This window comes from Ursus arctos, unplaced genomic scaffold (assembly GCF_023065955.2).
Source record: "Ursus arctos isolate Adak ecotype North America unplaced genomic scaffold, UrsArc2.0 scaffold_8, whole genome shotgun sequence".
In the NCBI taxonomy this organism is placed as follows: Eukaryota; Metazoa; Chordata; class Mammalia; order Carnivora; family Ursidae; genus Ursus; species Ursus arctos.
The window spans coordinates 10455001-10481860 of NW_026623100.1; the positions used below are offsets into that span (position 1 = coordinate 10455001).

General features: G+C 38.5%; 1 protein-coding gene and 1 pseudogene across 2 annotated transcripts in view; both read left to right on the forward strand.

The window, feature by feature from the left end:
- The window catches only part of TSGA10 (testis specific 10), a 147903-nt gene that overhangs the window by 109802 nt on the left and 11241 nt on the right, over window positions 1-26860 (forward strand). For both annotated transcript variants that reach the window (XM_048222744.2, XM_026487566.4), the window contains exon 16: window positions 2121-2330. In XM_048222744.2, coding sequence (XP_048078701.1) covers window positions 2121-2330 — 210 coding nt within the window. The remainder of the gene's footprint in view (window positions 1-2120; window positions 2331-26860) is intronic.
- On the forward strand, window positions 15766-16713 carry LOC123000584 (60S ribosomal protein L37-like; annotated as a pseudogene).

Sequence of the window (26860 nt, forward strand, 5' to 3'; positions counted from 1 at the left end):
GGGAGTGGGTAGTGTGCAGTCAGACTCCAAAACTGAATAAAGTTAGACCTAAGGTTTCTTACAGAAGACATTTTTTTCCTACTTAGAGAGTAGGAGAAGATAAACTTTCAGTTGGTCTCTGTGAGGTTGAGTGGATTTTTCCTCTGGAACTTCTTTTCAAGTGTTCCAGATTATGTAGAGGTCCCAGTTCCACCTATTCTAAGTTCTTTGATGTTTAAACACAAGCCTTTCACTGTCACTCCTGTCCTACACCCCCAACTTTTAGCTTCAGGCCTTCTCAATTGCTTCCTGCTCTGGCTTTGTTTTATCTTTGTCTTTGGCATATGAGAATTTATTTTTCTTTCTTGCAAGCTCAGCTATGAATTGTAAAAAAAAAAAAAAAATCTATTTTACCCAAAAGGTTTTCCTTTTAACTTAATCAACTTTCTTACTAGAACCTGAAATATGCAGTATTATGTTTCCAAAGCACAAAACTGATCATATTACCTCCCTCTTTTTTCAGTGGATAAAGACCTAAATTTTAACCCAGCTTATCATGCTCCACCTTGTGAGTTTTTTAATACCTTTTCAAATGCATATCCTATCACTCTTCTTTGTGGTCTCTGAGCTCTAGCCATACTAGTCTTCTCTTTGTTGTTGGAGCATGTCATTTTCCTTCCCTCAACACACTCGCTTTGGGGCCTTTGAATTTAGCATTCCTTCAGTTTGAAAACCCACCTTCCCCAGCCCACACTGTATATCTATCTACACACCATTCAGATCTCAGCTCCTGTGTCATTTACTCGGGGAAACCTTTCCTGCCTTCTCTGACCCTCTTAGTCTAGAACACTTTACTTTGTTATACACTTTTTTTCTATAGAAGTATTTGCTTAATATGTATTTATATAGTCGTTTGTGTGAATATTTGACTGATGCATGGCTCCTGCATGGTCTGAAAGTGTCATGAGAACAGAGACTATTTTGCTTATCACTGGATATATACCTAGGCACATTGACTGGAACATAGAATATACTAAAAATATGGAATGGGTGGATGGATGGATGGGTGAATGGATGGATAGAAGGTTGTTTGAAGAGTGAGTGAGAAATAGAGTGAGTGAGGAAGGGAGGGAGGGAGAATTGTGGCCAAATAACTTATTCTAGGAGCAATATTTTTGTGTTTTGTACTTGTAAAAGCAGAAAAATTTCTTTGTCTCTCAGTTCTGTCACCCTCACATAATAGCAAAAACTTCTCTGTAGGTGGCAGTGCACTTACACGAAATATTTCTCTGAAACAAAAGAAAAGGAGGTGATATTATCTTGAACTTTTAAAAGCATTTATATAATTTGAATCTCATTGTGCAGTTTTTAAAACATGCTCTTATGTCCCATAATGTGGATTTATCGTTAATTTATACTTGCCTAGAATCTTTTTCCCTCAGAGTTATTAGTAAGTGCTAGAGAGCTATCAGTCCTCATTTTATGATATTATGATCTAGGTCAACATGCCATTTAAGAATTGGAAAATAGGTATTGTGAGTGAAACAGTGGTGAGTAATGTTTTGTCTTTAACAACAGTAATATTTATCTTATAGAATAATTGAAACTGTTCAAAAATAGAACTACAGACCAAACATGTATGTATCTCAAATAGCTTTGGGTCTGAGACTTTTAAGGGGGGAAGTTGTTTTCTAAACACATTAAAAACAATGACCAGTTGACCAACTTACTCATGGATTTTTTTTTTAAGATTTTATTTATTTATTCGACAGAGATAGAGACAGCCAGCGAGAGAGGGAACACAAGCAGAGGCAGTGGGAGAGGAAGAAGCAGGCTCATAGCGGAGGAGCCTGAGGTGGGGCTCGATCCCATAACGCCGGGATCACGCCCTGAGCCGAAGGCAGACGCTTAACCGCTGTGCCACCCAGGCGCCCCTTACTCATGGATTTTATGTATAGACATTTGAAAGCCGAATTTGTCTTTCCCAGGGTGTTTCGTACATAGTATTACCACGTATATTGTATAAAGTTCCTTATAATCTAAATGTACCATCAAAAGATTTTCCCCACTTTGTTTTCCATGTTTTAGTTTTTTCAAATTAAAAAATATGTATATATATAATAATAATTTTGTCCTTGCAGCACTTAAATGCAGAAAGGTCTTACAAGTCCCAGATTTCTACCTTACACAAGTCTGTTGTAAAGATGGAAGAGGAACTTCAGAAGGTTCAGTTTGAAAAAGTATCTGCCCTTGCAGATTTATCTTCCACAAGAGAACTTTGTATTAAACTTGACTCAAGCAAAGAACTTCTTAATCGACAGCTGGTTGCCAAAGATCAAGAAATAGAAATGGTATGTAATACATTTTTAAATGGTTTTTTAATATTATTGTTACTATGAAATACTACAATTTTAGAAAATCAAATGTTTTTATAAAATATTACATCAAGCCTTGTCTATCAACTTTATCTTTTATTTCTAAAGTCCAATAGATAAATTGATGACAACTGTATTCCAACAATTCAAGAAAGTAACAGAAACTTTCACTTTGAGTATGTAATTTACATTTACTTTTAGCCAGAAGAATTATAAAACACATTAACATAGTAGTCAGCAAAGAACTATAAAGTTGGGGTTTATTCAGCTAAATTATAACCTTAATGATATTCTTTTAAGCTGAATTTATTTAACTGGTTGGGTTCTTTTAAGCTGTAATTCATTTGACTGTTATCTACTGACATTGTGCTTGCCACCATGAACATAAGGTTCAAAACATGGTTGGACCTAGAGGATATTATGCTAAGTAAAATACATCAGACAAAGACAAATACCATATGATTTCACTTATATGTAGAATCTGTAGTGCAAAACAAATGAATAATCCGACCCATAAATACAGAGAACAAAATGATGGTTGACTGAAGGGAAGGGTGAGGGGGTATGAGCAAAATGGGTGAAGGAGAGTGAGAGATATGGGCTTCCAGTTATGGAATGAATAAGTCATGGTGATAAAAGGTATAACATTGGGAATATAGTTAATAGTATTGTAATAGGATTGCATGATGACAGATGGTAGCTACACTTGCAGTGGTCATAGCCTAACATATAGAGTTGTTGAACCACTGTGTTATACACTTGAAGCTAGTGTAACATTATGTGTCATCTATACCAAAAAAAATTAGAAGAAAAGGAAGGAAGGAAGGAAGGAAGGAAGGAAGGAAGGAAGGAAGGAAGGAAGGAAGAAAGGAAGGAAGAAAAAGAAAAGAAAGAAAGAAAGAAAGAAAGAAAGAAAGAAAGAAAGAAAGAAAGAAAAAAGAAAGAAAGAGAAAGAAAAAAAGAAAGAAGGAAAAAAGTGGGGAGAGAGGGAGGAAGAGAAGAGACAAGTATTGAGATACAAATTATTTGATATGAATGTTATACTAATAAAAAATATTCAGGGTTTGAGAGAAGGAATTCCTAATTGGCCTATGGGTGTCAGGAAGGAGTTCACAAGGATGTACTACTGAGCTCAAAAGGGTGGAGGCATCCTATTTAGAGAGAACAACAACATAGACAATGGTATGGAGTTACAAATGAATTCTTGAGTGAATAGTAAGTGATTTGCAATGGCCATTGTAGCGTGCACAGGTGAAAATGGCTAGAGATGTATCTGGAGAGAACATTGGAGCCTGGATCCTAAAGGGATATGTATACAAGTTGCACACTGTAATTGAATTTACCCAAAGAATACAAAAATACTATTTCAAAGGGATACATGTGCCCCCATGTTTGTTGCAGTATTATTTACAGTAGCCAAATTATGGAAACAGCCCAAGTGTCAATCAATGGATGAATGGATAAAGATGTGGAATATATATACAATGGGATATTACTCAACCATAAAAAAAGAATGAAATCTTGCCATTTGCAATGACATGGATGGAGCTAGAGAGTATCATACTAAGTGAAATAAGTCAGAGAAAGATGAATACAGTATGATTTCACTCATATGTGGAATTTAAGAAACAAAACAAATGAGCAAACGGACAAAAAAGAAAGGCAAACTAAGAAACAGACTCTTAACTATAGAGAACAAACTGATGGTTACCAGAAGGGAGGTGGGTGCGGGGATGGGTTAAATAGGTAATGGGGATTAAGGAGTGCACTTATTGTGATGAGAACCGGGTGGTGTATGGAAGTGTTGGAATTAGTTGAAACTAATATTAGACACTGTATGTTAACCAACTGGAATTTATTTTTTATAATAATTTTTATTATGTTATGTTAGTCACCATACAGTACATCCTTAACAACTAACTGGAATTTAAAAACTTTTTATAAAGTCAACAAATTTTGGTCACCCTTACATTTCCAATTTTTTAATTTTGTTAGTCTACTGTTAGGAGGATATGATGAATTTAAGAATCATGTGTCTGTTGGTTTCTGTAAGAATCCACTGTTAACATTTTATTAATGAAGTGGTATATGCAAGAAGTTTCTGACTCTTCCTTTAAATTATTTTTCTTATTTCAGCGACAACTTTTTAATGATGGAAGTAACTCATGAACAGATTTTCACTGTAAAAATTCAAAAAACAAGTTCTTAATTTTTCTTTAAAAATATTTTTTACTTGCTGTTTTCAAATTGGAAAAGTAATACATGTCACTGCAAATGAAAAAATATTAAAATGAAATGCCAGAAATATTATCCCAAAGCTTATTAAAGTAATAATATACCATGACCAAGTAGGGTATGTATCAGTACCAGTACCAGTATGCCTTAAAATCATTACCCTTATAAATACAATATATAAAGTTGAAAGTGATTTATATTAATTTTTAAACATTTTAAGGCTGTTTACTTCAACTTTTACAGTTTCTTTACTATTCTTATAGTATTTTTTATTTTTTTATTATGTTAAAATACACATAACATAACCTTTTCTATCTTAACCATCTTTAAGTGTACAGTTCATTGGTATTAAATACATTCAAATTGTTGTGCAGCCATCACCACCATAGCTCTTTTCATCATGTATATCTGAAAGTCTATACCTATTAAACAGTAACTCATTTTTCCCTTTCCCCAGCCCCTGGCAACCATCATTATACCTTCTCTCTTTACGATTTTTACTACTCTAAGTACCTCATGTAAGAGGATTCGTATAGTATTTGTCTTTTTGTGACTGCTTTGTTCACTTAGCATAATGTCCTCAGGGTTCATCAGCATTGTAGCGTATTACAGAATTTCTGTCTTTTTTAAAGCCAAATAATATTCCATTGCCTGACTATATTACATTTTGCTTATCTAGTCATCATTTGATAGATGCTTGGGTTGCTTCCATGTTTTAGTAATTGTGAATAATGATGCTATGAACATGGGTGTACAAATATCTCTCAAAGACCTTTCTTTCAATTCTTTTGAATTTATACCCAGAAGCTGGATTTCTGGAAGATATGGCAGTTCTGTTTTTAATTTTTTGAGGGAATTTTGTACTATTTTCTACAATGACTGTACCATTTTACATTCCCAACAACAGCACACACAGGTTCCAGTTTCTCTACATCCTTGCCAACACTTATTATGATTTAGCTTTGTTTTTTTCTGTTCTTGATAATAGCTATCCTAGTGGTTGTGAAGTGGTCAGGCTAAGTCTAACTGTATTTTTAAATACTCCTGACATATTTTTTTTGCCTTAAAATTTATTTATGTATATATGTTTATCCCCATAATAAGCTATAATTTCAAGCACAAGGACCATCTTATTTACCTTTGTATTTCTTCAGCTATACTGTGCATATAGGGGAAACTCAAATAATTTTATCTAAATTAAATTTTGGTTTTGAGATAATTATAGATTCACATGCCATTGTAAGAAATAATACAAAGTATCATTTACCTGGTCTCCCCCAATAAACCTCTTGCAAAATTATTGTATAATATCACGACCAGGATGTTGACATTGAATCAGGCTAGGTATGGAACATTTCCATCACAGGGTACATCATGTTGCCCTTTTGTAGCCCTGTCTACTTCCCTCCTATCCCTACACCCTCCTTCACTCATAGCAACCACTAATCTAGGCTCCATTTCTTTAATTTTATCACTTCAAGAATGTTACATAAATGTGGAATCATATGGTATGTAACTTTTTGGGCTTGGATTTTTTTCACTCAGCATAATTCTCTGGAGAGTCATCTAGGTTGTTGCATGTATTAGTTCATTCCTTTTCATTGTTAAGTAGTATTCCATGCTTTGGGTGTAACACAGTTTGTCTAACCATTCATGCATTGAACACCTGGGTTATTTCCAGTTTTTAGATCATACAAATAAAACTATTGTAAACATTGTCTACATGTTTTTGTGTGAAACTTGTCTTCATTTCTCTATAAATGCCCAGGAATGCAGCTTTTGGATTATATGGTAGTTGCATAATTCATTTTTTAAGAAAGTGCCAGACTGTTTTCCCCAGTCTATACCATTTTGCATTCCCACCAACAATGTGTGAGGGATCAATTTTCAACATCTTTGTCCACATTCGGTGGTGTCACTATTTTTTATTTTAACCATTCTGATATATGTGTAGTGCTATATCATCACCTAGTTGCATTTCCCTAAATTAATGAAGCAGAACGTATTTTTATATGATTATTTGCCAACTATATATCTTCTTTGGTGAAACATCTCTTTGTATCTTTTGCCCACGTTTTCATTGAATTATTTACTTTTTTAATGTTGAGTATTAACCATTCTTTATGTATCATAGTTACTGGTCCTTTATCAGGTATGTGGTTTGTAGGTTTTTTTCTCCCAGTATGTAGCTTGTGTTTTCATCTTATCAGGGTCTTTCTCAGAGCAAAAGTTTAAGTTTGGATGATGTGCAGTTTATCAATTCCTTTTATGGATTGTGCTTCTGGTTTTAAGTCTAAAATTCTTTGCATAGCTCTCAATCCCAAAGGTTTTTCCTAGGTTTTATTCTAAAATTTTATAGTTTTATGTTTCACGTTTAATGCCATGATCCATTTTGAGTCAGTTGCTACATAAGATGTGAGGTTTACATCAAGCTTCCTTTTTTGGCCTATGGGTGTCCAATTATTTCAGTACCATTTGTTGAAAAAGTGCTCCCTCCTCCATTAAATTGATTCTTTACGTTTGTGAAAAATCATTTGGACATACATGACTGGGAGATTTATTTCTTTATGTTCGGTTTTCTATTTTTTACATTTGTCTATGTATCTGTCTCTTCTCTAATACCACACAGTTTTTATTACCATAGCTATATAATAAGTCTGTAACTCAGGTAGACTGATTTTATCCACTTTACTCTGCTTTTTCAAAATTGTCCTAACTATTCTGGTCTCCTTGCCTTTCCATATAAATTTTAGAATAGTGTATCTATTTTCATAAAAAATCTTGCTGGGATTTTGATAGGAATCACATTAAACCTGGGAAGAATTGACATCCTTACTATATTGAGGCTTCCAGTCCATGAATGTGGTATGTTTTATTCAGATCTTCTTTGATTTCTTTCATCAGCTTTGTGTAGTTTTCAGCATGTAAGTTCTGTACCTGTTTTGTCAGATTTACAACTACAAAATACAAAATATTTCTTCTTCTTTTTTAACTACTGTAAATGGTATTGTAGTTTTAATTTTGCCATAAATATGTTCATTGCAAGTATATACAAGTATTGATTTTTGAATGTTTATCTTATATTCTGTGACCTTGCTGAGTTCACTTACTAGTTCTAGGAGTTTTTCTGCAGATTCTTTGAAATTTTCTATGTAGACAAACATGTTATCTGAAGATAAGGATTTTATTTCTTTATGTTCAATCTTTATGCTGTTTCTTGCCTTATTACACTGGTTAGTACTTCAGTGCTATGTTGAATAAGAGTGGTGAAAGTTCTTGGTTTATTCCAGTCTTGGGGAAAAGCAGTCAGCCTTTCACATTAAGCACACTATTATCTGTAGAATTTTGTAGGTGCTTTTTATCAAGTTGGGGAAGTTTCTCTCTTCCTATATTTCCGAGAGTTTTTATCATGAATGAGTATTGAATTTTTGTCAAATGCTTTTTCTGCATCAATTAATATACTCGTGTGTTTTTCTTTTCTTTAGCCTGTTATTATGATAGATTAAAGTGATTGGATTTTGAACACTGAGCCAGCCTTGTATTCCTGGAATCATTCAGATAATTTTATTTTTTTATTTTTTATTTTTTTAATGATTTTTTATTATATTATGTTAGTCACCATACAGTACATCCCCGGTTTCCGATGTAAGGCTCGATGATTCATTAGTTGCATATAACACCCAGTGCACCATGTGATACGTGCCCTCCTTACTACCCATCACCGGCCTATCCCATTCCCCCACACCCCTCCCCTCTGAGGCCCTCAGTTTGTTTCTCATAGTCCATAGTCTCTCATGCTTCATTCCCGCTTCTGATTACCCCCCCTTTCTTTATCCCTTTCTTCCCCTACTGATCATTCTAGTTCTTATGTTCCATAGATGAGAGAAATCATATGATAGTTGTCTTTCTCTGCTTGACTTATTTCACTTAGCATTATCTCCTCCAGTGCCGTCCATTTTGCAGCAAATGTTGAGAATTCGTTCTTGCCGATAGCTGAGTAATATTCCATTGTATATATGGACCACAACTTCTTAATCCAGTCATCTGTTGAAGGGCATCTCGGCTCCTTCCGCGATTTAGCTATTGTGGACAATGCTGCTATGAACATTGGGGTGCATATGGCCCTTCTCTTTACTCCGTTTGTATCTTTGGGGTAAACACCCAGTTGTGCAATGGCTGGATCATAGGGTAGCTCAATTTTTAACTTTTTAAGGGACCTCCACACTGCTTTCCAGAGTGGCTGTACCAACTTGCATTCCCACCAACAATGTAGGAGGGATCCGCTTTCTCCACATCCTCTCCAGCAATTGTTGTCTCTTGCCTTGTCTATTTTTGCCATTCTAACTGGCGTAAGGTGGTATCTCAGTGTGGTTTTGATTTGAATTTCCCTGATGGTTAATGATTTTGAACATTTTTTCATGTGTCTGTTAGCCATTTGTATGTCTTCATTGGAAAAGTGTCTCTTCATATCTTCTGCCCATTTTTTGATTTGTTTATTTGTTTCTCGTGTATTGAGTTTGAGAAGTTCTTTGTAGATCTTGGATACCAGTCCTTTATCTGTAGTGTCATTTGCAAATATATTCTCCCATTCCGTGGGCTGCTTCTTAGTTTTTTTGACTGTTTCCTTGGCTGTGCAGAAGCTTTTTATCTTGATGAAGTCCCACAAGTTCATTTTATCTTTTGTTTCTCTTGCCTTTGGAGATGTGTCATGAAAAAGGTTGCTTTGGCCGATGTCGTATAGGTTGCTACCTATGTTCTCTTCTAGGATTTTGATGGATTCCTCTTTCACATCGAGGTCTTTCGTCCATTTGGAGTTTATCTTTGTGTATGATGTGAGAGAGTGGTCAAGTTTCATTCTTTTGCATTTAGCTGTCCAATTTTCCCAGCACCATTTATTGAAGAGACTGTCTTTTTCCCACCGGATGTTTTTTCCTGCTTTATCAAATATTAGTTGCCCAAAGAGCCGAGGGTCCATTTCTGGGTTCTCTATTCTGTTCCATTGGTCGATGTGTCTGTTTTTGTGCCAGTACCATACTATCTTTGTGATCACAGCCTTGTAGTACAGCTCGAAATCTGGCATTGTGATGCCCCAGCTTTGTTTTTCCTTTTCAACAGTTCCTTGGCGATTTGGGGCCTTTTCTGTTTCCATACAAATTTAAGGATTATTTGTTCCAGTTCTTTGAAAAATGTCCTCGGTATTTTGATCAGGATAGCATTGAAAGTGTAGATTGCTGTGGTTAGCATGGACATTTTAACTATGTTAATTCTTCCGATCCATGAGCATGGAATATTTTTCCATCTTTTTATGTCTTCCTCAATGTCTTTCAAAAGTGATTTATAGTTTCTAGGATATAGGTCCTTTACGTCTCTGGTTAAGTTAATTCCAAGGTAATGTATCGTTTTTGGTGCTATTGTAAATGGGATGGATTCCCTAATTTCTCTTTCTTCGGTCTCATTATTCGTGTATAGAAATGCAACTGATTTCTGAGCATTGATTTTGTATCCCACCACATTACTGAATTCCTCTATAACTTCTAATAGTTTGGGAGTGGATTCTTTTGGGTTTTCCATATAGAGTATCATGTCATCTGCGAAGAGAGACATTTTGACTTCTTCTTTGCCGATTTGGATACCTTTGATCCCTTTTTGTTGTCTGATTGCTGTTGCAAGGACTTCTAGTATTATGTTGAATAATAGTGGCGAGAGTGGGCATCCTTGTCGAGTTCCTGATCTTAAGGGAAAGGCTTCCAGCTTTTTCCCATTGAGAATAATATTTGCAGTAGGCTTTTCATAGATGGCTTTTATGAGATTGAGAAATGTACCCTCTATTCCTACACTCTGAAGGGTTTTAATTAGGAAAGGATGCTGTATTTTGTCAAATGCTTTTCCGGCATCAATTGAGAGGATCATATGGTTCCTGAGTCTTTTCTTGTTGATGTGATGTATCACGCGGATTGATTTGCAAATATTGAACCATGCTTGCATCCCAGGTATGAATCCCACTTGATCATGATGGATAATCCTTTTAATGTACTGTTGGATTCTATTAGCAAGTATCTTGTTGAGGATTTTGGCGTCCATATTCATTAGGGAAATCAGTCTGTAATTCTCCTTTTTGAGGGGGGTCTTTGCCTGGTTTGGGGATCAAAGTAATATTGGCCTCATAGAATGAGTTTGGTAGCTTTCCTTCTGTTTCTATTTTTTGAAATAGCTTTAGGAGAATAGGTATTATTTCTTCTTTGAATGTTTGGTAGAATTCCCCAGGAAAACCGTCCAGGCCTGGAGTTTTGTTATTGGAAGGTTGTTTATCACTGACTCAATTTCTTCATAATTAATTGGTCTGTTTAAGAAGTCAATTTCTTCCTGTTTCAGTCTTGGTAGTTTATAGGTTTCCAGGAAGGATTCCATCTCTTCCAGATTGCTTAGTTTATTGGCATATAGCTGTTGATAAAAATTTCTAGTAGTCCTTCCAATTTCAATGGTGTTGGTCGTGACCTCTCCTTTTTCATTCATAATTTTAATAATTTGGGTCCTTTCTCTTTTGTTTTGGATGTCTTGCCAGTGGTCTGTCATTTTATTGATTCTCTCAAAGAACCAGCTTCTAGTCCTGTTGATCTGCTCTACTGTACTTCTGGTTTCTGATTGATTGATTTCTGCTCTAATTTTGGTCAACTGCTTCCTCGTGCGTGGATTAGGCCTGTCCCTCTGTTGCTGTTCCAGCTTCTTGAGGTGAGAATATAAAAACTGCATTTTAGATTTTTCTATTCTTTTGAGTGAGGCTTGGATGGCTATGTATTTCCCCCTTAGGACTGCCTTTGCAGTATCCCATAGGTTTTGGACTGTTTTATTTTCATTCTCATTGGTCTCCATAAATTGTTTAATTTGATTTTTGATTTCCTGGTTTATCGAGTCATTCCTGAGCAGGATGGTTCTTAGTCTGCAAGTGTTTGAGTTTCTTCCAAATTTTTCCTTGTGGTTGAGTTCGAATTTCAGAGCGTTTGTGGTCTGAGAATATGCAGGGGATAATTTCAGTCTTTTGGTATCAGTTGAGACCTGTTTTCTGACCCAGAACATGGTCTATTCTTGAGAATGTTCCATGGGCATTAGAATAGAATGAGTATTCTTTGGTTCTGGGGTGTAGTGTTCTATATATATCTATGAGGTCCAACTCATCAAGTATGGCATTCAAAGCCTTTGATTCTTTGCTTAGTTTTTGCTGGGGTGTTCTGTCTATTTCTGATAGTGGAGTGTTGAGGTCCCCTACTATTAATGTATTTTTATCTATATGTCTCTTTATTCTGGTTAAGAGTTGGCTTGTGTATCTTGCTGCTCCCCTGTTGGGGGCATATATATTTATAATTGTCATATCCACTTGTTGAATACTTCCTTTAAGAATAATATAGTGCCCTTCTGCGTCTCTAACTATAGTCTGTAGTTTAAGATCCAATCTATCTGATATGAGAATTGCTACCCCAGCTTTCTTTTGAGGTCCATTTGTGTGAAAGATGGTACTCCATCCCCTTACTCTCAGTCTGAATGCATCTTTGGGTTCGAAATGAGTCTCTTGTAGACAGCAAATGGATGGGTCATTTCTTTTTATCCAATCTGCAACCCTGTGGCGTTTATGGGAGCATTCAAACCATTTACATTGGCACTAAGAACTGAGAGATAGAATTTTAATGATGCCATGTTGCCAGTAAAGTCTTTGTTTGTATTGGCTGTGACTTTCTTTTCTGTATCACTCTTGGGGCCTTTTTACCTTTATAGAACCCCCCTTAATATCTCCTGTAGGGCTGGTTTCAGGGTTACGAAATTGGTTAATGACTGGCGATTCTGAAATGTCTTTATTTCTCCATCAATTCTGAATGACAGCCTTGCTGGATAAAGGATCCTTGGCTGCATGTTTTTCTCTGAAAGAGCTTTAAAAATGTCCCCCCAACCCTTTCTCTCATTCCAGGTCTGTGTAGACAGGTCTGACATAATTCTGATGCCTTTGCCTTGGTACGTGAGGAATTTCTTTGCCCTGGCCGCTTTCAATACTGTATCCTTGGATCTAATATTTGCGAAATGCACTATGACGTGACGTGGCGTAGGTTTGTCATGGTTGAGCTTGGGAGGGGTCCTCTCTGCCTCTTGGACACGAATGTTTGTTTCCCTTGCTAGATTAGGGAAGTTTTCAGCTACAATTTGTTCAAATATCTCTTCTAGACCTCTGTTTTTCTCCACCCCCTCGGGGATGCCGATGATTCTGACATTGGATCGTTTCATTGAGTCAGTAATCTCCCGTAACCTACATTCATGGGTGTGGATTTTTTTAAGACCAGCTTCTATTTTCGTTTTTTTCCTCTATTAACCCATCCTCCAATTCACTAATCCGTTCCTCTGTTTCGGTGACCCTGGCCGTCAGAGCCTCTAGTTTTATCTGCATTTGGCTCATAGAATTTTTAATTTCTGTCAGATTTGCTCTCATTTCTGTCCTTATGGATTCTATATTCTCAGTAACCTTTTCGTTAATACTTTTTTCAATTCTACTCATTATTTGGACCATCGTTACTCTGAATTCCATTTCTGATAATTTGGTTACATTGATATCCATTATTTCTGTGGCAGAGGCCACAGACTCACTGTCTTTTCTTTGCTGGGGTGGGGGGGCTTCTCCTTCTTGTCATTCTGATGAGGAGAGGTTGCGGGGTTGTCCAGAGCCCAAATTATTGACTGGGTCCCAGGCCGTGCCCTTTGTTTTATAGGGATCTTGGGGATGTGGGCTTCTTCTTTAAAGATTTTATTTATTTATATGTGGCAGAGAGCCAACCAGCGAAAGAGGGAACACAAGCAGGGGAGTGGGAGAGGAAGAAGCAGGCTCCCAGTGGAGGAGCTCGATGAGGGACTCCTTTCCGGAACGCCGGGATCGCGCCCTAAGCCGAAGACAGGCGCTCAATGACTGCGCCACCCAGGCGCCCCGGGTTGTGGGCTTCTTGATTTTTCAGCCTGCCTTCTGTGTTCTGGGGGAGGGGCCTGCCACGCCGATACTCAGGCAACCCTGTTTGGGTAGAGTCTCCGTGTCCCCTGCGAGGGGGGATGGGGATGGGCATGCTGTGAGCCTGTATTTCCAGGCTTTTGTTCTCTGGCGGCTTTCCCTGGCGGTTTGCTGTGCCTCTTCTGAGAGTCAGAGCAGCAGAGGCCGAATTTCAGCCTCTGTCACAGAACAGAGGGATTGCGGCCCATTCTCCACTGATGTTCTGGCCACTTTAACTCCGTTACTGTTGGTGCTGCTCAACCCTGCAGCGTCCCGGGATGTGTGCCCCGCACCTGGCATCCCAGCCCTCACTTCCAGGGCTGGCACATCTCTGTCCTTTGTGTTTCTAACGGCGCCAGCCGTCAGCCGCCCCCATGCGCTCCCGGATCTCTGGGTCTCAGTCTATGTCCGGTGAGCACATCGGGATTCCAGAGTTCCGTGAGAAGCCTGGTGGCACGTGCTCCCGGCTCACCGGTCTCAGTCTGCTGTTTTGCGTGTGCCGTCCGCGAATCCGCCCGCTCCCCCATGCAGGTGGCTACCGCTTCCCGACGCCCGAATGCGGCGGCTCCCTCCCCCTTCCGTTTATCTTCCGATATCTGTGCGCGGTTTCATGGCTCCCCGCTTCATACCTCAATACTCAGTGCTGGAGATGTTCATTTGTAGAGATCCAGATGTATCTTCCTGTGTCTCAGGCTGCTTCCGTGGTTGTTTAAGCTGGTCTGGTACCTATCCAGCTCGACTCGGGACCGGCTGAAAAAGGGGTCCCCTACTCCTCAGCCATCTTAACTCCCTTCTCCAAGAATCATTCAGATAATTTTAAATGAGAAAGTAGAGGTTAAGGGGAAAAGTTCTGTATCTCCATCTTCGTTCTCCAATGAAATTATTTAAAGCACTAGAATAAGGAATTTTAGAATCTTTTACAGTCTTAGTTTTCTTCTTTAAAAAAATTATTTACTGGGGTGCCTGGGTGGCTCAGTTGTTAAGCATCTGCCTTCGGCTCAGAGCGTGATCCCAGAGTCCTGGGATCCAGCCCCACATCGGGCTCCTCTGCTGGGAGCCTGCTTCTTCCTCTCCTACTCCCCCTGCTTGTGTTCCCTCTCTCACTGGCTGTCTCTCTCTCTGTCAAATAAATAAATAAAATCTTTAAAAATATTATTTACTGAGTGTTGGTTCATAACCTGCCTAGGAGCTTCCTAGGTGTAATTTGAAAATAGTCCCTGTACTCAGAAGGCAGGGAGAGACCAAAAAAAAGAGAGAAGCCACTCCAGGTTCATAGGTGTCAGTTTTATTAAGCAAAGGGAACTTACATATGAGGCTTGTCTTGCGCAGCAGCAAGATGAATGGATCCTTGCACTTACCTACCAAATCTTAAACATTTATAAGGAGGCCCTAACTGGATTCAGCCATGTATACTGCATGGGTGTTTTCAGCATTGTATCACTATATCATGGCTATGTCCTCGGAGCAGCCTCTGGGAGTGGGAGAGGCAAGTGGAACCCACATTTCAAGGACAGGGGAGGGGGTAAGGAATCTTTGCGTGTCCAGGTCCAGTTCATAGGTCAGTTGGTAGTCACATGTTTTTCAGGATATTCCCCAACACTGAGATATGTATACCATACCAATTCACCCAGGTCTTAGTTTTCTATTTTTCAAATAAATATAGTAAATCTGTCTCTTATCTAACTCTTCTCAAGAGGAATGTTAAGAATATGAATTCCAAATATACTTCCTTTAATGTTCTTTAATTAATACTTGTGTTATGGATGATTTTCTTAGGAATAATATGAAAAGTGCTTTGGAGAATCTCATATAATTTTTAATAAAACAAACGATTTTTAGAAGTGTAATCATCATTTTAGTCTACAGTAGATTTCAGAACCTAAAACTAGAAAGAGAGCCATTCTCCTATTATAAATGTTTTGTTATATTTTCTTCTAGCTCATTTCTTTTCCTAGCCAGATTTTTGTGTTCTTTTACATATTTGCAATAGTAGCATATTAAATTGACTAGTCTACTTTTCACTACTTCCCTATTGCTGGGCAGTAAAAATGTTCAGATTTTTAATTTGTGTATAAAACAATATGGTAATTATTTTGTTGCATAAAACTTTTATCACATTTCACATTATATTCTTAAGATGCATTCCCAGAAGTAGGAATTTGGGCATACATAGCCAGAGAGCTTTCAGAAAGTTATGATACACAATTAAGAAGAAACTAGTGGTACTCTGCTGGGCAGAAGCTTCTGAGCATGATGTAGCAGAAATGGCTTCTCTTTGATCTCAGCCATAGAAGTCAGATGATGAAGGGAATGTCATTTGGAAAGCATGGCAAGAAGATGCACATGTGCTGTTGCTGTGGCTCTAAGGCCTACCACTTTTAGAAGTTAATGTGACAAATATTGTTGCCCTGCCAAGTAGGAGAGAAAGTATAACTGGAGTGCAAAGGCTAAAAGATGAAATACCACTGGGACCAGTCCAATGAGGTGTGTAGAAGTTGTATACCAGACATTCAGGCATGGATTCCATGAAGAAACAACACCTAAACCCAGGAGGGCAGCTGTTGCATTACCCAGTTCATCCTAAGGATTTCAGCAGTTAGTCATGCAATAAAATTTTTTTAAAGGAAACTATAGTAACTTCATGATAACAAGAAGCAAAACAATAGGCTACTTAGAAGTTTAATAAAGAACCATGGAAAGTGATAACTAAGAGTGTCCCTTTGGAGTCAGAGCAAGGCTTAAAGACTTTCCCCTAACTGCCCTGCAAAGGAGTCCAAATTTAATTGGATCAGACTGTAAAGCAACTTATACCCCTAGGCCATTGTCAAATCAATAGAACAGTTAGCCAGCAATTAATGCAGGCTAACATTTAGATGATACCAATAGAGACAGACCAGCTAGAAACTTAACAGGAAGATCAAGGACAGAGATAGTCAAAGATAGTCTGACTAAATTCACTGTCATCCCAAGAGAATGGTTTAGAAAGACTGAACATGCTGATGGTAAATGAGTCAGAGTGATTATGCATATACCATGAGGAATAACATCAGAGGCTGTACACTGCAAGGAAAACAGACTTCATGGAAACTGTCCAGAGAAAGGAAGGGAGGAAGGAAAGAAGAAAAGAAGGAAGGAAGGAAGGAAGGAAGGAAGGAAGGAAGGAAGGAAGGAAATGAAGGACCACAATAAGCCCTGACATTGGGAGGATCAGTATTCAAAGTTGTTATAATACAGTATCTTAAATGTCCAGTTTTCAACGACAACAAGAATTTGACTTTCAAAGAAACAAGAAAGTGTGACTCATCCACAGGTAAATCAAGCAAACAAACTACCTTTGAGAATAGTTTATAATTTCTATATCCTCAATGTTAATCACTGTTGATGAGACATTGTCATCATACATTCCTTTACTTCTTTAAACATGGTTTCCTTTAGAGTTCAGGTGGAGGAATAGGGGGACCATAAGCTTGCCTCATCTCTTGAATACAGCTAGATAAATATCAAATCATTCTGAACACCCAAGAAATTGATCTGAGGACTGGGAGAACAAACCGCATATCTAGAGATAGAAAAATGGCCACATTGTGGAAGGTAGGAGTTGCAGAGAGTTGATTTGGGGAAGAAAAGAATTGCAGGTGCTACAGGGGGGTGGGAGCCCTGATCATGGAGAGGGGGGTGAGAGAGAAAGAGAGAAAGAGTTAAAATAGTGCACAGGGGAGCGCACAAGAAAAACTATTCCTCATAACTGTTGACTGGGAAAAGGAGAGGGACTGACTACCACAAGTAGTGGAGCTCTAAGTCTGAAGTTTTAGAAATCCATGCCATTGTCACAGTCATGACTGCTGGGCTTAGCAGTGCTCCAGTGAGGAAGGAGGGCAGAGGCCAGGGAGTAGGCAGTGTGATGTGAGGATCCCCTGGGTCCTACAGGGAGAAACAGTTCCCCTTCTTGGAGTGCATTTGGGAGTGGTGGCATGGCCTCACTGGGAACAAAAGAGCTGGCAGGCACCAATGTGCTGCCCTGTTTACTGGCTAAGGAACAAAGAAACCGGCTAAGGGCAGCAAACCTTTGTGCTAGTTTTTTGCTGCGCTTTACCAGAAACTCTGAACCACTGCATGGTCATGCAACTGCTTTTCTGGGACAAGCCAGCACCAGCCACAGCATGGCAAGAACCTCCTCCAGAGGATCAGTACAAGTCCATGCCACAGCAGTCCCTAAAATTTGGAGTTTTGAAACCTAGCTACATGTTGAGATAAAACACACAAGTACTTTGCTGTCCAGCAGGCAGATAGATCAAACACAGACAGGCTGAACCAGCAATCTGATGAAATTTGGGGACACAAGGGGAGAGAGTGTTTGCTTTTCTGTGAAAGCTTCCTGGAGAGTGGGGGTGCAAACTCCACAGCCTGGGGTTGAGAGAGCATGGCGCCACCCCCAACCCATCAGCACTGACCAACTTTAGTGAGCAACACAGCACCCCCCCAGTGGAGACTAGACCCACTTAAACCAAGCCCCACCCCTCGGTGCCCTGCAGATGCATCTCCACTAGGGCAAGTCTGCTTGAGAATCCACAAAGCAGGCCTCTCCCCCAAAAGACCAACACAAACCCCTTGCACACACCAAGTCTACTGATCACAGAGTGTTGCAAAGCTTCAGGTCTAGGGAAAATAGGATCTAGCTTGTTTTAACAAGGGGACCAAAACACACCTATTTAAAACTTGGCACAGTGTTTCCCTTGCTAGATTAGGGAAGTTTTCAGCTACAATTTGTTCAAATATCTCTTCTAGACCTCTGTTTTTCTCCACCCCCTCAGGGATGCCGATGATTCTGACATTGGAATGATTCATTGAGTCAGTAATCTCCCGTAACCTACATTCCTGAGCGTGGATTTTTTTGAGTCCAGATTCTATTTTAGCTTTTTCTGCTACAAACATTTGTGTCCAAGAGGCAGAGAGAACCCCTCCCAAGCTCAACCATGACAAACCTACACCATGTCATGTCATAGTGCAATTCGCAAATGTTAGATCCAAGGATACAGTATTGAAAGTGGCCAGGGCAAAAAAATTTCTCATGTACCAAGGCAAAGGTATCAGAATTACGTCAGACCTGTCTACACAGACCTGGAATGAGAGAAGGGGTTGGGGGGGCACTTTTAAAGCTCTTTCAGAGAAAAACATGCAGCCAAGGATCCTTTTTCCAGCAAGGCTGTCATTCAGAATTGATGGAGAAATAAAGACCTTCCAGAATCGCCAGTCATTGACCAATTTTGTAACCACGAAACCAGCCCTACAGGAGATAGTAACGGGGGTTCTATAAAAATAAAAAGGCCCCAAGAGTGATACAGAACAGAAAGTCACAATCTATAGAAACAAAGAGTTTACTGGCAACATGGCATCATTAAAATCATATCTCTCAATAATCAGTCTCAATGTAAATGGTTTGAATGCTCCCATAAACGCCACAGGGTTGCAGATTGGATAAAAAGAAATGACTCATCCATTTGCTGTCTACAAGAGACTCATTTTGAACCTAAGGATACATTCAGACTGAAAGTAAAGGGATGGAATACCATCTTTCACGCCAATGGACTTCAAAAGAAAGCTGGGGTAGCAATTCTCATATCAGTCAGATTGGATTTTAAACTAAAAACTATGGTTAGAGATACAGAAGGATGCTATATTATTCTTAAAGGATGTATCCAACAAGTGGGTATGACAATTATAAATATATATGCCCCCAACAGGGGAGCAGCAAGATACATGAGCCAACTCTTAACCACAATAAAGAGACATATAGATAAAAATACACTAATAGTAGGGGACCTCAACACTCCACTATCAGAAATAGACAGGTCACCTAAGCAAGAAATCAGCAAAGAAATAAGAGCTTTGAATGCCATACTCGACGAGTTGGACCTCATAGATATATATAGAACACTACACCCCAGAACCAAAGAATACTCATTCTATTCTAATGCCCATGGAACATTCTCAAGAATAGACCATGTCTGGGTCACAAAACAGGTCTCAACTGATACCAAAAGACTGAAATTATCCCCTGCATATTCTCAGACCACAACGCTCTGAAATTGGAACTCAACCACAAGGAAAAATTTGGAAGAAACTTAAACACTTGGAGACTAAGAACTATCCTGCTCAGGAATGACTTGATAAACCAGGAAATCAAAAATCAAATTAGGGGCGCCTGGGTGGCACAGCGGTTAAGCGTCTGCCTTCGGCTCAGGGTGTGATCCCGGCGTTATGGGATTGAGCCCCACATCAGGCTCCTCCGCTAGGAGCCTGCTTCTTCCTCTCCCAATCCCCTGCTGTATTCCCTCTCTCGCTGGCGGTCTCTATCTCTGTCAAATAAATAAAATCTTTAAAAAAAAATCAATTTAAACGATTTATGGAGGCCAATGAGAATGAAAACACAACGGTCCAAAACCTATGGGATACTGCAAAGGCAGTTTTAAGGGGGGAAATACATAGCCATCCAAGCCTCACTCAAAAGAATAGAAAAATCTAAAATGCAGTTTTTATATTCTCACCTCAAGAAGCTGGAACAGCAACAGAGGGACAGGCCTAATCCATGCATGAGGAAGCAGTTGACCAAGATTAGAGCAGAAATCAATGAATTAGAAATCAGGAGTACAGTAGAGCAGATCAACAGAACTAGAAGCTGGTTCTTTGAGAGAATCAATAAAATTGAGAGACCGCTGGCAAGACTTATCCAAAAGAATAGAGAAAGGACCCAAATTAATAAAATTATGAATGAAAAAGGAGAGGTCACAACCAACACCAATGAAATTGGAAGGATTATTAAACACTTTTATCAATAGCTATATGCCAATAAATTAAGCAATCTGGAAGAGATGGAATCCTTCCTGGAAACCTATAAACTACCAAGACTGAAACAGGAAGAAATTGATTTTTTAACCAGGCCAATTAATTATGAAGAGATTGAGTCAGTGATAAACAACCTTCCAAAAAACAAAACTCCAGGCCTGGACGGTTTTCCTGGGGAATTCTACCAAACATTCAAAGAAGAAATAATACCTATTCTCCTAAAGCTATTTCAAAAAATAGAAACAGAAGGAAAGCTACCAAACTCATTCTATGAGGCCAATATTACCTTGATCCCCAAACCAGGCAAAGATCCCCTCAAAAAGGAGAATTACAGACTGATTTCCCTAATGAATATGGATGCCAAAATCCTCAACAAGATCCTGGCTAATAGAATCCAACAGTACATTAAAAGGATTATCCATCATGACCAAGTGGGATTCATCCCTGGGATGCAAGCGTGGTTCAACATTCACAAATCGATCAGCGTGATACATCATATCAACAAAAAAAGACTCAGGAACCACATGATCCTCTCAATTGATGCAGAAAAAGCATTTGACAAAATACAGCATCCTTTCCTAATTAAAACCCTTCAGAGTGTAGGAATAGAGGGTACATTTCTCAATCTCATAAAAGCCATCTATGAAAAGCTTACAGCAAATATCATTCTCAACGGGGAAAAGCTGGAAGCCTTTCCCTTAAGATCAGGAACATGACAAGGATGCCCACTCTCGCCACTATTATTCAACATAGTACTAGAAGTCCTTGCAACAGCAATCAGACAACAAAAAGGGATCAAAGGTATCCAAATCGGCAAAGAAGAAGTCAAAATGTCTCTCTTCGCAGATGACATGATACTCTATATGGAAAACCCAAAAGAATCCACTCCCAAACTATTAGAAGTTATAGAGGAATTCAGTAATGTGGTGGGATACAAAATCAATGCTCAGAAATCAGTTGCATTTCTATACACGAATAATGAGACCGAAGAAAGAGAAATTAGGGAATCCATCCCATTTACAATAGCACCAAAAACGATACATTACCTTGGAATTAACTTAACCAGAGACGTAAAGGACCTATATCCTAGAAACTATAAATCACTTTTGAAAGACATTGAGGAAGACATAAAAAGATGGAAAAATATTCCATGCTCATGGATCGGAAGAATTAACATAGTTAAAATGTCCATGCTAACCACAGCAATCTACACTTTCAATGCTATCCTGATCAAAATACCGAGGACATTTTTCAAAGAACTGGAACAAATAATCCTTAAATTTGTATGGAAACAGAAAAGGCCCCAAATCGCCAAGGAACTGTTGAAAAGGAAAAACAAAGCTGGGGCATCACAATGCCAGATTTCGAGCTGTACTACAAGGCTGTGATCACAAAGATAGTATGGTACTGGCACAAAAACAGACACATCGACCAATGGAACAGAATAGAGAACCCAGAAATGGACCCTCGGCTCTTTGGGCAACTAATATTTGATAAAGCAGGAAAAAACATCCGGTGGGAAAAAGACAGTCTCTTCAATAAATGGTGCTGGGAAAATTGGACAGCTAAATGCAAAAGAATGAAACTTGACCACTCTCTCACATCATACACAAAGATAAACTCCAAATGGACGAAAGACCTCGATGTGAAAGAGGAATCCATCAAAATCCTAGAAGAGAACATAGGTAGCAACCTATACGACATCGGCCAAAGCAACCTTTTTCATGACACATCTCCAAAGGCAAGAGAAACAAAAGATAAAATGAACTTGTGGGACTTCATCAAGATAAAAAGCTTCTGCACAGCCAAGGAAACAGTCAAAAAAACTAAGAAGCAGCCCACGGAATGGGAGAATATATTTGCAAATGATGCTACAGATAAAAGACTGGTATCCAAGATCTACAAAGAACTTCTCAAACTCAATACGTGAGAAACAAATAAACAAATAAAAAAATGGGCAGAAGATATGAAGAGACTGTTTTCCAATGAAGACATACAAATGGCTAACAGACACATGAAAAAATGTTCAAAATCATTAGCCATCAGGGAAATTCAAATCAAAACCACACCAAGATACCACCTTACGCCAGTTAGAATGGCAAAAATTGACAAGGCAAGAAACAACAATTGCTGGAGAGGATGTGGAGAAAGGGGATCCCTCCTACATTGTTGGTGGGAATGCAAGTTGGTACAGCCACTCTGGAAAGCAGTGTGGAGGTCCCTTAAAAAGTTAAAAATTGAGCTACCCTATGACCCAGCCATTGCACTACTGGGTATTTACCCCAAAGATACAGACGTAGTGAAGAGAAGGGCCATATGCACCCCAATGTTCATAGCAGCAATGTCCACAATAGCTAAATCGTGGAAGGAGCCAAGATGCCCTTCAACAGATGACTGGATTAAGAAGTTGTGGTCCATATATACAATGGAATATTACTCAGCTATCAGAAAGAACGAGTTCTCAACATTTGCTACAACATGGACAGCACTGGAGGAGATAATGCTAAGTGAAATAAGTCAAGCAGAGAAAGACAACTATCATATGATTTCTCTCATCTATGGAACATAAGAACTAGGATGATCAGTAGGGGAAGAAAGGGATAAAGAAAGGGGGGGGTAATCAGAAGGGGGAATGAAACATGGGAGACTATGGACTATGAGAAACAAACTGAGGACTTCAGAGGGGAGGGGGGTGGGGGAATGGGATAGACCGGTGATGGGTAGTAAGGAGGGCACGTATTGCATGGTGCACTGGGTGTTATACACAACTAATGAATCATCGAGCCTTACATCGGAAACTGGGGATGTACTGTATGGTGACTAACATAATATAATAAAAAATCATTAAAAAAAAAAAAGAATCTCAGCTGGTTTCTTTGTAGAAATTGGCAAGACAATATAAAATTAATATGGAAGTTCAAGTGACCCAGAGCAGCCAAAACAATCTTGAAAAAGAACAAAATCTGAGGTGCCTGGATTGCTCAGTCAGTTAAGCATCTGCCTTCAGATCAGGTCATGATCTCAGGGTCCTGGAATTGAGCCCAGCATTGGGCTCCCTGCTCAGCAGGGAGTCTGCTTCTCCCTCTACCCTTCCCCCTTGCTCATTCTCTCTCTCTCTCTCTCTCTCTCTCTCTCTCTAATAAATAAATAAAACCTTTTTTTTATAAAAGAGAAGAAAAAGAACAAAATCAGAGAACTAGCACTTCCCAATTTCAAAACTAGCTATAGAAGTACAGTAATCAAGGTAGCATAATACCAGCATGAGGAAAGACATACAGGCCAGTGGAACAGAAGTGAGAATCCAGAAATAAACTCTTAAATTTGTGGTCAAATGATTTTCAGAAAATTGCTGCCAATACAATTTGATGAGAGAAGAATAGTCTCTTCAATGAATGGTACTGGGACAACTGAACATCTACATGGAAAAGAATGAAGTTGGATTCTTATCACATACCATATGCAAAAATTTACTAAAAATGAATTATAGGCCTATATGTAAGAGCTAACATTATAAAATCCTTAATGAGAAAACATTAAGTAAATCTTTGTGACCTTGGGTTAGGCAATGCTTTCTTAGATTCACATCAAAAGCACAAGCCACAGCAGGAAAAATAGATTAAAAGGATTTCCTCAATTTTTCCATCACCATTTGTTGAAGAGACTGTCATTTTTGCATTGTATATTCTTTCCTGCTTTGTCAGAGATTAGTTGGCCATATAGTTGGGGGTCCATTTCTGGGTTTTGTATTATATTCCATTGATTTATGTGTCTGTTCTTATGCCAGTACTATACTGTCTTGATGATTACAGCTTTGTAATAGAGCTTGAAGTCCAGAATTGTGATGGCTGTAGATTTGTTTTTCTTTTTCAAGATTGCTTTAGCTCTTTGGGGTCTTTTGTGGTTACATACAAATTTTAGGGTGGGTTGTTCTAGCTCTGTGAAAAATGCTGGTGGTATTTTGATAGGAATTGCATTAAATGTGTGGATTGCTTTGGGTAGTATAGACATTTTAACAGCTTTGCTCTTCTGATACATGAGCATGAAATGTTCTATTTCTTTGCGTCTTCCTCAGTTTCTTTCATGCGTGTTCTATAGTTTTCAGACTATAGCTCTTCTACCTCTTTGGTTAGGTTTATTTATAGGTATCTTATGGGTTTTGGTACAATTGTAAATGGGACTGATTCCTTGATTTCTCTCTCTGCTGCTTCATTGTTGGTCTAGGGAAATGCAACAGATTTCTGTGCATTGATATTATATCCTACAACTTTGCTGAATTCCTGCATCAGTTCTAGCAAGTTTTTGGTGGAGTCTTTTGGGTTTTCTACATGGAATATCATGTCATCCGCAAAGAGTGGAAGTTTGACTTCTTCTTTGCCAATTTGGATGCCTTTTATTTCTTTTTGTTGTCTGATTGCTGAGGCTAGGACTTCCAGTACTATGTTGAACAACAGTGGTGAGAGTGGACATCTCTGTCATGTTCCTGACCTTAGGGGAAAAGCTCTGTTTTTCTCCATGGAGGATGTATTAGCTGTGGGTCTTTCATACATGGCCTTTATGATGTTGAGATATGTTTTCTCTAGCCCTACTTTGTGGAGGGTTTTTATCAAGAAAGGATGCTGTCTTTTGTCAAATCCTTTTTCTGCATCATTATTACTCAGCCATAAAAAAGAATGAAACCTTGCCATTTGCAATGATGTGGATGGAGCTAGAGTGTATTATACTAAGTGAAATAAGTCAGAGAAAGACAAACTAAATTCTACTCCTGAAACTAATATTACACTACATGTTAACTAACTGGAATTTAAATAAAAATAAACAAACAAAAAAACAGATCAATTGTACCTTTAAGTGGGTGAGTTGTATGATATGTAAATTATAATCCAATAAAGCTATTGGCAAAAAAAGTGATGCTAAAAAAAAACGTTGCTCCATTTTGTATTCCTCCTGGCCGAGTGTATGAAGTTGCCATTGCCCGTTTGATTTTTATTTTTATTTTTTTTAAAGATTTTATTTATTTATTCGACAGGATAGAGACAGCCAGCGAGAGAGGGAACACAGCAGGGGGAGTGGGAGAGGAAGAAGCAGGCTCATAGCAGAGGAGCCTGATGTGGGGCTCGATCCCATAACGCCAGGATCACGCCCTGAGCCGAAGGCAGACGCTTAACCGCTGTGCCACCCAGGCGCCCCCAACCATTGCCCATTTTAATGTTAATCGGTACACAACAAAAAATTTGCCTATTTGATGAACTAGAACAGTGGTTCAACTAAAAGAGATTTTGCTCCCCTGTAGCCATTTAGCAATGTCTGGAGACTTTTATTTTTTTTAAGATTATTTATTTATTTGAGAGAGAGAGAGAGAAAGACACAGAGAGAGAAAGCACAAGTGGAATAAGGGCAGAGGGAGAGGGAGAGAGAGAAGCAGACTCCCTGCTGAGCATGGAGCCTGACACAGAACCCTGAGATCATGACCTGATCCTAAGTCAGACACAACTGACTGAGCCACCGAGGCGCCCCTGGTGACAGTTTTGATTGTCACAACTGGGGGGGGGGGTGATATTGGCCTCTAATGAGTAGAAGCCAGGAGTGCTGCTAAATATCCTACAGTGCATAAGTCACCTCCCTACATCAAATAACTATCCAACTCAAAAGGCCAGTAGTGTCAAGATTAAGAAACCCTGGACTAGGAATAGCATCTTGTTTCATTTTGTATTCATTTGATTATTAGTAAGGGTAATATTTTTCCCCATATATTTACTAATGAGTTGTATTTTGTAAATCTATTTGTATCATTCATTCATATTTCTCATCAATTCATATGAGTCCCTTTCAGTAGTAATATTTAACCATTTTATTTATTGAGTTTCCTTTTAAAATTTTTTAAAGACTTGAGTATAGCTAACATACAATGTTATATTAGTTTCAGGTGTACAACATAATGATTCAATAAGGTTATACGGACGCTGTGCTCACCACAAGTGTAGCTACCATTTGTCACCATACAAACTGAGTTTATATTCTTCCAGTTGTTTCCCTGTAAATTTTGGTTAGGTTTCTATTGACTATTGCTATGTTTATTTTTTATATGGTTATACATCATTTTAATTGTATCTAGTCTAGATACAGATAGAGTTCTTCCCCTATCTGCTCACTCTTCCTCCATAATTTCATTTTTATTAAATTCTCTTTTCTTAGGGTTTTATTTTTTCACATTTAACTTTTTAAATACATATATAATTTATTATAATGTGTATTATGAGATAAAAATACTTTTTTTTCCCAAATAGCAATATCTGGTTTTCCTCCTTCTGAAGAAACATTTGGCTTACAGACCATTTTTGAGGCTCAAGAAAACCTTCAAAAAATGAAGCTTTCCACAGGTTTATGCAAGAGAGGGAATGTGCAGTTACTCCTT